Consider the following 12,986-nt stretch of genomic DNA (forward strand, 5'->3'; position numbering starts at 1 on the left):
TGTACTGTAGTGGATTTACAATGTTGTGTTAGTTTCAGGTGTACAGCAAAGTGATTCAGTTATACATACTCAGATTCTTTTCCATTGTAGGTGTCGCTTATGTTTTAATCTCACGCATACGGTGGTTATTGACACAGTCACACGCACTCAACCTTGATGTACGTTGCAAATGAGAAGAAATTGCCCCACTGCTATATGCATTCACTTCTAAGAAAAGTGTACCTATCTATCCCATTAAAGTAATCTATCCCATTAAATAACAGCATGAGTGTCAGTGATCAAAAGCAAGGTTTTGGACCCAGACATGAAAAACTTAGTCAACAATACCACCCATGAGATTGGTTACTTTGCCACTGATATTTCCATGTATGTCTCTAAAGATTTGCCACATTAATGGGAATACAAATTTGTAACGGGCAGTATATAGATCTTATGATAAAAGTACAACTTTTAGGTCATCTTATTCAAACAATTTTTGTAAATAAAATTTAGAAAAATGACAACTTTTAATCCATGAGGACTTTAATATGTGAATGAAAATATATGTTTTTATTAATTACTTGAGTTGTGGTACACTAGTTAAAATTTAAGTAGCAAGAAAATCCTTAGCTGTTGATTGAATCCAAGGTTTCCCGTTGTTGCTATTTTATAACAAACTTAATCCTACAGAAAATGAATGTCCATTTTGTAGCAAAGCTTGTGTGAAATTAACAACTAATTTTAAGTATGTCTGTAGATAGATGGATAGACAATAAATAACAAGATATTAATGATGAATTTTGTGTGTAGTGTAATAACATTTTTTAGTCTTCTTTTCTGGATTTTCTATATTTTTAGCAGTAGAACTTCTTTACCTTTATGAAGTTTAAAAGTTACTTTAAAGGGCATTATGAGTTTGGGAATAGCAACTTGAAACTGAGATTTGTTTATTTTTGAGAGCATGTGGCTAGACATCTTCTTCGTAGGTGTTTTGGGGGAAGTGTCATAATGATTTAGCAGTCCCTTTTCTCCCTTGCGGGATTTGTAGCTTGTGGAATAGAACATACCAAATGAGATCTTACCAAAGGAACAAAGCGCAAAGACATTTAGAGGAGGGTTCTCATTTCTCCTTTGAAAGGGCATAGAGAAGGTAAACTCTGACATGGTTTCTTTCATGTTCAAGATAAGGAACTTGAACATAAGGTTCTTGCAGCCACTTTGTCAACAATTTCCCTGTACAGTATATGTGTTCAATTTCAGCTTAAAGTTTGAATTTCTTCTTTAGATTTTGCAATGAGGATGCTAAGTGCGCTTCATTTCCAGAGAGTGTTTTAAGCCAGAAGGATTCATCAGATTTTTTTCAAATGGGAGAAGTGTAGTATCGTAGAAAACAGTATAATGGTTCAAAAGAGAGGTCTGAAACCAGACAGACCTGAAATCCCAGCTCAATCACTTGCTAAGCGTGAAGTCTTAAGCAAGCTTCTCACCCTCTCTGCGTGTCCATTTTCTTACCCATAAAATGGGATAATAATAATATCTATCTCAAAGGTCATCATTAGAATTAAATGAGTTAATACAAGAAAAGCACTGAGTGTAGCCAGCTGAGAAAGAGTGCTCAATAAACAGGGTTTCTGTTGCTCAAGTCTATCTGTTGAATGAATGTCTAATATTCTACAGCCTACGTGTGCTCTAAAGCAAGTGTTGAAGTTTATCCAAACTCAAAACTTGTTTTATTCTAGACACATAACTAATATGATAGAAACTTCCAGTTATTGAAATAAATTCCTATGGAATGGCTAATCCTCAACTAACCATTATCCATAAATGCAGTACAGATTTTTCCACCAAGTCATCAGTGTAAGAACCATGAGGATGAAAGCACTCTGCAAGAAGATTAATGGGCAAACCATGAGGTTTTCTCTTAAATCAAATCACCAAACTTGAGAGAGAAAATCATGTAACATGAGGAAAGTGACTTATGGCCAGCCTAGTCCCATACATCTTTAAGTTGTCTAGGAAACAGTGGAATGGAGCAAGTTACAATGAAATTGGAACTATGAAGTACTTTACAAGTATTATTTCAATTTAATCCTGACAACCCATGAGGTATGTATTATTATTATCCCTGTTTTGCAGATGAGGAAATTAAGGTTTAGGAAGTTATGCAACAGATTCAAGCAGTAACAAGATTGCTAAGTGGTCGAGCTCATATTCCATTTATCATGCTGTACTGAATAATTAAAGCCCCAAGTGATACAATCTGTACTATGGTTGTGATTATGCAAAAGACCAGTGTAAGATGGCAATAAGCAAAAAGTACTCTCCAGAAAATTTTTCCTCTATTTCAGCTGAAGAAGTAGTACCCCCAAAGAGGACCTATCTTTACTGTAAGGATTATCAGAAAATGGAAAGAACATAATTAATGAAAGCAGGAAAAGAGAAGAGGAAACAGTCTTTTCTTATTTTCTGTTCAAATGTTATTTAGCAATATATGGATCTCTGATGTAGATTTAATGTATTCTCTTATTTTCTTTCCAATTCTCTCTCTCCTTTTTTTTAATGCATGACTCATTTGATCTCTCTCTTTTTTAAAAAATAGCCACTTATGTCTTTTTTTTTTTTTTTTTTTTTGGCTGTGTTGTGTCTTCATTGCTGCGCACGGGCTTTTCTCTTGTTGCGGCGAACGGGGCTACTCTTCGTTGCAGTGCGGTGGCTTCTCTTGTTGCCGAGCATGGGCTCGAGGCACGTGGGCTTCAGTCGTTGTGGCTCGTGGGCTGAGTAGTTGTGGCTCGTGGGCTCTAGAGCTCAGGCTCAGTAGTTGTGGCACACGGGTTTAGTTGCTCCGTGGCATGTGGGATCTTCCCGGACCAGGGCTTGAACCCATGTCCCCTGCATTGGCAGGCGGATTCTTAACCACTGTGCCACCAGGGAAGCCCCACATTTGCTCTCTTAATTTAAACCAGCTAAGTTCTATATCCGTGCCTTGTTCGAAGGAATAGTTTTACTCTACTTACACTCTATAACTCTTCCATCTTTCCCCCAGATATATTGGGCTGGACCAATAATAGGAGCTGTCCTTGCTGGTGGCCTTTATGAGTATGTCTTCTGTCCAGATGTTGAACTCAAACGTCGTTTTAAAGAAGCCTTCAACAAAGCTGCCCAGCAAACAAAAGGGAGCTACATGGAGGTGGAGGACAACAGGAGCCAGGTAGAGACCGACGACTTGATTCTAAAACCTGGAGTGGTGCATGTGATCGACATTGACCGGGGTGAGGAAAAGAAGGGGAAAGACCCATCCGGAGAGGTGCTATCTTCAGTATGACTAGAAGATAGCACTGAAAGCAGACAAGAGCCCTTAGAACTGTCCTCAGATTTTCTTCCGCCCATTAAGGAAACAGATTTGTTATAAATTAGACATGTGCAGTTTGTTGTTTCATGTCATATTACTCAGTCTAGACAGTAAATATTTCATTATTTACCAAGGAGGAATGAAAGAAACCTATCATGAATTTCAAATCTAAAAAAAAAAAAATCTTTTTGAAGTATCCCCAAAGCCAATGTGTATCTAGTTTATCTATTTGCTATTCATTAATAATCAATTTAAAATGTGTATCAAGATTTTGTTAAGGCTTGCCTGACAACTTACAGGCATACCTATCCGCTTACTCCTCCTCTCCCACGAAACCAGTATTGTCAATCCTCATTTGAATATTTATTCTGTTAAATCAAGTTAATCAATGGCAAAATACAGAGTATGTCATAGAGTCATGCACATTCAAGAGAGCAAATACAACAAGCTCTTTTATAACCAGCTCCCCTAGGTTCAACTACCTCGGCAAAAGAATATTAACAAGAGTCATTGCTAGTGAATTGTTTTCATTTATATTTCAAATATCCAACTTTCAACCCAAACTCCAATTCATAATATTCCTTCCTCCTCCTCACTGCCCAAGGTAATATGGAACTAAAGCCCAGAAATTCAAAGCATGTTCAGAAATCCTATATGTGTTCCACCTAATAAAACCTCCACATCATAAGGCACCTATTGAGATTCAGGACAAACAGACTTGTAAGATCTTATGGGGGTGGGTGGAAATTTACCATCATACAAAAATCATAAGGAAAAAGAAAATCTGCACGCTGGTTTCAAATAGTTGATCTGTTTTCAGTGCACATCCTCAAATACACCACATGAGGTTAACAATCTAAGCTTTTAACTACTTAACCATTTTGCTTATTTTTTTAATTTATTGGCAAAACTGGGGTTTTTGATTGTTTGTAATTTTGGTTAACTATATTTAAATATTAGCTGAGACATATTTTTGATAGTAAGAACATAACTAGTTGAGTCCTGACTTTTTGTTAATTATTAAGCTCTGCTCGTTCTAGAAGATGTAAACTAGTCCTGCCAGTCCCAATCACTGATACTCTCCCACTTTTCATGACATTTGTTGATAATCTTCATTGTGCGCATCAATATTTTAATGAATTAAAATGCATGAGAGACAAGGAACAACATGACCACAAAATAAAAGGGCGGGGGCATCAAAACGCTCTGTATTCAAAGCTGACTAGATGACCAATCTTTCCTTTGTAGAGATACTATAGGTTTTTTTAAGCATTTTCATTACTGACTCATTTATTTTTCAAAATAACTTGTTCTTTCCCATACTGCTTTGCCTTATGTCAGTAAAATGGTCTCTGGAAACCCCAGTTTCTATTATCTTAACTGTCTAGTCTAGCCTTTATCTTAAAGAGCTGAAAAAGTTCATTTCACTGAACAAAAGCTAATAGTAAAGCAAAAATCTATCACTGCAAAGAGTGGCTTGTAAGTAGCTGTTAATCAAGGCTGTCTTCTCCTACTCACAGTTCCAACTGTGTGCCACTTTTTGGTGTTAATGGCAGCTGTGTGTGTGTGGCAGTGAGATAAAGGACCACTATTAAATCTGATTCTCTTCGGTGCTAAGAAAGTAATGAACGAGGTTCCCAGAGAGACACCACATCAGTGGAGTCCCTGGGAGTCCCCCTGACATCTTTTTGGCAGGTGCCTAAATCCCAGGCCTCTTTGGTGGCTGGCCACACCCTCCACCACTGAGGCACATTGCTTCCTGTTTGGGGCACCATCTATAGGAACTAGGGTGTATTTCCAACGATGGATCTTTTCAAATGTTTGCACAATATACCCTTAAAGGCTTAAAACTGGGGGTGGTTCAGCTCAAAAGATAATGCTATCAACCATCAGCAAACATGTCAGTTCAAAAATAAGTTAGCAAGGAAAAAAATGAAACATTTTCCAAATACACTTACAATTTACTAGTTTATGATCATTTTTATTCAGCCATATGGTTTACTTCTAATACCCTCACTTTTATACTCACTTCAGTTAGAGCATTCAATAAGTTAGTGCTGGGAAAAAAAAAAAAAAACCCTCATGAATGATGTTTTTGCCATTTGTTTTCCAGCAACGAGCAGAGTGCCTGACACATAGTAGGTATTCAAAGCAAGTGTGTTAGTTAAGAAAAAAAAAAAAATATATATATATATATACATTTCATTTGTGATTTAAGGATATAAAAAATTTTCTTTTAATCTTTATTTTGCTCCATATTTAATAAGAGCATGAGTTCAAGGACTACTAAGGAAGGCCATAGAAATATAAAAACCATAAAGTATATTTTTGCATCCTACTATTTTAGGGGCATGCAGACAATGAAAGCTTTTGCACTTTGCTTTCCCTGCATATATTTCCCTCAAGGCTCTACCAGTAAAAAGTAACGAAATTGTACCTTTCTAATGGCATCTATGCAGCAGGGGTCTTTTGCCTTGTGGATGGCGTCAAATTATCCAAGTGTGTTAGGAGACTGGGGCTTTTTCCTTTAATCCCTTCTTATTAATGAAGTGCATCGCACTGCTCCCAGGAGAGTACTGCTGACAGATATACAGAAAAGAGATCAGAGAGAAAAAACTGGAAGGACATAAATGAATTATACCCAGCCAGGAAACAATGCCAGACGTCTCTTCCCTAAGGAAAAGTACAACAAGCATCCCCCAAATTGTAAGGTGGTCCCTACACTGCAAATGTGTATAGTTTGTCAAAAGAGTACAAAGGGTAAACGTCATTTTTAAGTTTGCAGGGCTTCCTTTAAAATTGGGAGCCCAGAATTTGAATGTATGTTTTCATGATAGAAAAGGACATTTTCTTCAAAGAGTCCTAAACTTTTACACTGGAAGGAAGTATTTTCTGGTATCTAAATAGTTGCTTAAATGTAAGATTCTTACACTTTGTCTCTGCCACTTGATGTTTTCATAAATTCTTATACTTTCTATCGTCTGACCCTTTTCCTAATGCATTTGGTAGGTGCTGGCTTAAACTGTGGCTTAGTCTTGAAGGTTTTACAAGATGAGAAATATGTCGCTAACATGTATGATGGAATTAAGCTATCTAATTATTAGAGGTCTGATTCCAAACAGCACAGAATATTCTTCTTAGGTCGTGAAACCAAGCAACTCACTTACCGGTTTAAACTCCATAATGAACCAGAAAATTCCAAAATAGAATAGCAAAGTCAAATGCTAGAATCAATCCCAGTGATCTGTTGTAGCCTGTTGACACTGTTCCCACATGTTGTGAACATTTGAAAAAGAAATTGCCTTTGTGACAGCTGAGGATGACAGTGCAAGCCCAGCAGACAAACTTATCAGACAAAAGAAAGCCAATGTAAATTCTCATCATAAGCATTACAGAATATGCAAACAGAATATTTTATACCTGAAAGCAATATTGTCTTTCCTAATATGTTTATGGCATCAAAATTATTAGAAAGATGTATTTACTATCTGGAAAGTGTAACATAACAAAACTCACTCTCTTTACCCCAAATCATGTACATTGCATTGGTGTTGTAATACTTTACAGATCACCCCAAAATAGCAGTAACTTTTGAAACCCTCTCTAAAGTACATGGAAGACATTTAATTCAGGGCTTAAAAACTGTGGCCACTCACTTTGGCAAATGACAATAACCTATGAAAATAGATATCAAATAAATGTTATACAACCTGTACAGTAAACATTAAACTTAAGAACAATTATAGTGTTACCTATGCATGTTAAAATCCAAGAGCTAAAAAATACACTGAATTTATGTAACCCATCAGAATGTATTTCTAGATTCTCTTCAGGATTAATTAAATAAACATGCAATTATGAAACTATATAAACAATTATTTATCACTTTTATGACCCAAATCACAATAAAATTGTAATTCATGATAAACTAGTGAGAATAAACTGAACATATGGTCATATTCACAATTCTTTATTAACTGAAATGTTATTCCAACGTTAGAGCTAATGTTAAGGAGATTGAAACTGTAATGTTTAATATTTGGGATAATCTATTAAAGTCTTAGCATTGTGGTTGATTTCCATGAATTATGTTGTGTCTCATATTACTAAGCTTGTGCAAATAAACTGTTTAATGTTTTAAAATGTGTTTGATGATTTTGAAAATTCATCCAGAGCTTTTGCACGTCCCATCCTAGAAGCATCATTTAGAAGGACCAGAGGTTTAGATATTCGAGTACAATCAACACCAAAGGAAATGGTGGTGGAATCCATATACTAAAACAAGTTTTGAGAGCCTGCAGAGTACACAGTGTGGTAGATCGTCATATCGACAGTGAAAATTGTGTATTCGTGGGCTTAATTCTAAATGTTCACATCTATGCAAAATAGACCATTGAATATCGACTGTCATTGTAGAGTCAAAAAGTGAAGACTGAAACAACTGTGACTCAAATGAGGCTGGTGTTACTAAATAGTTGATCCATCCTTAGGGCCTTTGGCAAATTCTGCCTACCCAGATGGATAATGTAGGTTCAATGAGCACTGGTTTACTCCCTTGGGCTCTCGGTTTGAACCTCTCAATTTTGAGAGGTTACAGCCCCACAGGGAAGGATTGAGGACAATCGTTTATGTAACATGCAACCCATTGGAAGAGTGGAGAACGCTGCCTTAGGAGCCAGGTGGATGTGTACGTCTCTTATCACCTTTGTCACATTGTAGTGAAATCATTTGTGTAGGTTTCTGTCTCCCCCTAGTAGGTTTAAAACTTCTTAAGGGCTAAGACTGTGTCTTATTTATTCTGTATCCTCCACCCTCGGCACTGAGAACTAGGCTTGACATTTCTCTCAATAAATGCTTGTTGCATAAATGAATAAACAACTTATGGAATATCTCACAATCATTAGGAAATACACAAAGCAATATACCTTAATCAAGTTGGTTTTTACTGTATAGGTGTGTGCAAAATATTTGAATGCGTGTAGTTCCAGTTAGGAGCCCAAAATTAGCTCAAGCACTAAAGAAAATAAAAGGGAAAATGCGCAGAAAGAATGAAACACGAATTGGCTTTCTAAAATTTATACCTAACGTGTAAGCAACAAGACACGTTTTCATTGCTATATTTATACGATGGCCAGATGTTAGATGAAATTTAGCTCAATAACTATTTCAGCAAGATAAGTATTTTAACAAGCATGGGAAGCTAGTGAATAAATGTCAGCCTGATTTTATAGTTATCCTGCTGGAAAATGTCCAAAACAATATGTCACCTGAATTAAATCTTACTACTTTCTAGTTTTTTTCTAGCTCTTCCTTGGGTTTAAGGAAGACATAAAATACCCTAAAACGGCCAGGTTGAGTTGTGCTACCTCCACATATTCAGAAGTCTCTGAGAAACCATGACCATGATGTTCGCAACCTTTGTGCATAGCACAATGACAGCACGTAGCTAGTGCTCAATAAATGCAAGATGGTTGGGTGGATGGATGATGGATGCATGGATGGATGGAAGAAACTCTCCAGTCTGGAAGAAATAAATTAATCTGTGAACAGATGGAGATCATAGCCTGTATTCCTTCTTCCCTTATAAAAGTATTGGCCAAGGATCAGAATGCTAGAGGAGGAATGTGTAGATTAGAATAATTACCAATTATGAGTATATATGGGGTTTTAGAATTTATAAATATTAGTCTTAATCAGTTAATTTTCAAAGTTCATTGTGGGTCATGCATTGCTATCATTCTCATTTCCAAAGATGAGGAAAGCAAGTGTCAAAGAGATTAAGTAAATTACCCAGAATTATACCTAGTGCTAAAGCAAAAACTGGAAACCACATCCCAATTAATCCCAATCCCTTATGTTATTTCCCTAAATCACACAAAGTTCTCCCATTCATCCATCAGCCTAATTTCCCATCAGCCATGTTTCCTTAAGTGGCAAGAAATGTATTCTATCCATACTAAGGGAAATCTTTATATACAACACCAACAAAGGGCAATAAATTAAGTACTACAGATCAGGAGTAGGTATTGCAAAACTTAGAAAAGATCCCAAGTAAGAGAATAGGGTTGAATGCTACAATGGGTTTACTTTAGGATACTTTGGATAATTTAGGAAATTTTTAATGGACTTTTCTTTAGGAAAACATTATAAAGACCACTATTGGAGATAATTTTCATTTGGTCTATAAGAGAGAGTTGAAGATTAATTGCAAAGGTACTGATAAGGTTTTCCACATTTCAGTAATAATAATAACTTTAGCCCTCAATTATTCAACATGCACTGTGCACCAGACATATACTTTACACAGTATAAAGAAACCTTATGAAGTAGATACTGCTATTTATTCCCATTTTACAGGTGAGAAAACTGAGGCCTAAGACGAGTAAGTAAATAGTTCAGAGTCAGCTACTAAGTGGGAGAAGTGAGATTTGAACCCAGGCAGTCTGTCCACAGACTCTACTCTTAGCCACTGTCCTGTGTTGTCTCTTACCTGGGGTGCTTTAGTTCCCCAGTCATTCCAATGTTCATATCTGCTTTTTCCAAGCCTTTGATTCTTTCATACCTGATACAGATTGCAGCGTGTTTGAACCTCTCTGTTGTTCACGACTTGACCTCTGGTTATCATTTTGACCACCTCCAAAGGAAGATTTAAACTCTCAAGTGCAAATGCCACAAAGATAAATCAGCTAAACTTAAAGTATTTTTGAAAGGGACTTTGAATGGCCAAGAAAACACTTTCTTTTCTTGAGCAGGGTTACGGCAGAAACTTGTTACACAATATACCTTCCACTTTTTAACTCAAATTCTTAGCTGGTCTTTAAGTTACCTAATTTGACAATTTCTCTCTGCCCTACATTGAGACAAGTAATATGTATTTTAATTCTTCTTTACCTATTAATCACCCAATCAATATATATGCTTAGGTACCTATTTTATTCAAGGCTCTATAGAAAATTTCAATAAATTACATTTATTTATTAATTTTATTTAAATAAAATAAAATTTTAATAAGGGAAGCAATAAAACGGCGTTTGGCAATAAATTGAACTAGTGTATGATAACTTATCCTAGATCAGCCTATAAAGTTGACAGAATGTATTTGTAAAAAAATAAAATAAAGGTGGGAATTCCCTGGCAGTCCAGTGGCTAGGACTCGGTGCTTTCACTGCTGGGGTGCCAGGTTCAATCCTTGGCTGGGGACCTAAGGTCCTGCAAACAAACAAATAAATGAATACATGTAATTATGAGTGGGTCAAGTACTAACATTGTTACAATGGCAACAGCTTTGGGAAACGATTGAATGGAATGATAGTTGCCAGTACTTACCTCCTTGTGTCCAAACTATAGCTTCAGTCCCCAAGTATTTTGACTCAGACTCTCAGAAGACAAAAATCTTTTAAAATACAGTATAGAGATGAACAACCAATGACTGGGGAACTATTTGTTTAAATTTGGGGCTCCCAGAGGGGAAAGAAAAAAAATGAAGAGGATGGATGAAGGAGGGGAGGCAGAAGTCCCTCGGTAACAGCAAAGTAAGAGGACAGGGGCTCCTAGCTTTCCTACTCCCACCCAATACAGGAGCTGCCAGGACAGCCTCTGCCCCTTTGCAGAGAAGAGTCCCTGTGTTGAGTTAGTGTGTTCTTATCATCCTATATGGTAATCAGTGCCCCCAAAGAGAACTGGGCTGTGCATTGTACAAACTTAAGCCTTCATCTCAATTTTAATTGTCCAAACCTCACACTAAAGGGAAATCGACTCTTCCCGTGGAATAAAAGGACTCACTGAATCTTGATTTTCAGCAACAAATGCCGGATGGAAGCAGCATCTCCCCCATCTCGTCAAGAAACTGTGCCTTTAAAATGTATTTCTTTCAAAAGGAAAAACGATGAGTCTCATCTTAGCACAGGGCTCTTGGAGACGATTCACCATATTAAAGTTACTCCAGGATTTCAGTGTCAAAACTTATCACAAAGGACGTAAATTTGATCTTGCTGTTTCAAAAGCCGATCTTATGGAAATGGTGGCAGGAGGATAGAAGAAGGAGAACCGCTGGGATTTCTCTAGTGATCCGCAAGAAAGAGTTGAGAAAAACTGATACAGAGTATTCAGCTCTGTGGTGTTGGTACATTGTAGTTAAATCATTCATATTCTTTGAACTCTAATAAAAAATTCTCATCAAACAATGATGACATTTTCATCTCATCCAAGTTTAATCACAAGAGTATTGTAATTCTGATTTTCTTCACCTCAGTTCAAATTGAAAGTAATTGTCAGACGTCATTTTAATTCTAACCACTACATCCCTTCTTACATGTTCTCCTTACATTATTATGGCCCATTTTGTTCTCTAAGAGGCATGACATTTTTTTTTCTATTATTCAAGCAGTTTTAAAAGAGCTTTGTCACCCACCTACAAATAGGACATTTAAGGCTTATTTTAAAAAGAATTTGCGATAACAAATTAACATAAATGGAAAACTTTTCCTTGAAACACTGAGAGACACGAGGGGTAATAAATTCTGACTATTGAAATTCCTGAGGTTGGTAAAACACTTAACTGCCTGAATTGTTGTGTTTTTTAAAATAATTATTTATTTATTTATTTTTGGCTGTGTTGGGTCTTCGTTGCTGCACGCGGGCTTTCTCTAGTTGCGGCGAGAGGGTTTCCTCATTGCGGTGGCTTCTCTTGTTGTGGAGCACGGGCTCTAGGTGCATGGGTTTCAGTAGTTGTGGCTCACGGGCTCTAGAGCACAGCCTCAGTAGTTGTGGTGCATGGGCTTAGTTGCTCCGCGGCATGTGGGATCTTCCCAGACCAGAGATCGAATCTGTGTCCCCTGCATTGGCAGGCGGATTCTTAACCACTGCTTGACAATGTCTGGAGGTATATTTGGTTGTGAAAACTGTTACATCTAATGAGTAGACGCCAGGGATACTTCTAAACATCCTACAGTGCAAAGGATAGTCCTCCACACCCTAACAAAGAATTATATGGCTCAATATCTCAATAGTGCTAAGATTGAGAAAACCTATAACTGGTCTACCTGTCTTCAGTCTTGTTTCCCTCCAAGCAAAAAGAATAACTTGCTTTTAAAAACTGAATCATATTTCAAGGTTATCTTTTAAAAATGAAATCATATCTTTTCATCTTTTAAAGGTTATCATCTAAATTAAATCATTATCTTTTAAAAGTTATCTTTTAAAAATGAAATTATATTTCTTTAGTAAAATCTGGGAGATACTGTTTATTTTTCTATCCAAATCCCACACACGTATTTCTTTGCAGTAAGACTCCTTTTGCTCCAGAGAAGGATGGGTCTTCAGTTCCAGGGAGTCAACCTTTATTAGGCTTACCCAGTCAGGGTAATGTAATTGCCTTCTTCAGTGACTGGTTTAGGAAAGGACCTGAGAACAATTGGTTTAACCCCATCCGAGAAAATATTCTCTACTCTTAAAAGGAGGCTGTGGGGCTTCCCTGGTGGCGCAGCGGTTGAGAGTCCGCCTGCCAATGCAGGGGACACGGGTTCGTGCCCCTGTCCGGGAGGATCCCACATGCCGGGGAGCGGCTGGGTCCGTGAGCCATGGCTGCTGAGCCTGCGCGTCCGGAGCCTGTGCTCCGCAACGGGGAGGCCCACGTACAGAAAAAAAAAAAAAAAAAAAA

General features: G+C 37.1%; 1 protein-coding gene across 10 annotated transcripts in view; it reads left to right on the forward strand.

The window, feature by feature from the left end:
• The window catches only part of AQP4 (aquaporin 4), a 68,753-nt gene extending 61,282 nt beyond the window's left edge, over positions 1-7,471 (forward strand). For all 10 annotated transcript variants that reach the window (XM_067699421.1, XM_067699415.1, XM_067699423.1 and 7 more), the window contains one exon: positions 3,023-7,471. In XM_067699421.1, the coding sequence (XP_067555522.1) occupies positions 3,023-3,301 (279 nt within the window). In that variant the 3' untranslated portion in view covers positions 3,302-7,471. The remainder of the gene's footprint in view (positions 1-3,022) is intronic.
• The last annotated feature ends 5,515 nt before the right edge of the window (positions 7,472-12,986 follow it).

The sequence above is a fragment of the Pseudorca crassidens genome, chromosome 12, assembly GCF_039906515.1.
Source record: "Pseudorca crassidens isolate mPseCra1 chromosome 12, mPseCra1.hap1, whole genome shotgun sequence".
Taxonomy (NCBI): domain Eukaryota; kingdom Metazoa; phylum Chordata; class Mammalia; order Artiodactyla; family Delphinidae; genus Pseudorca; species Pseudorca crassidens.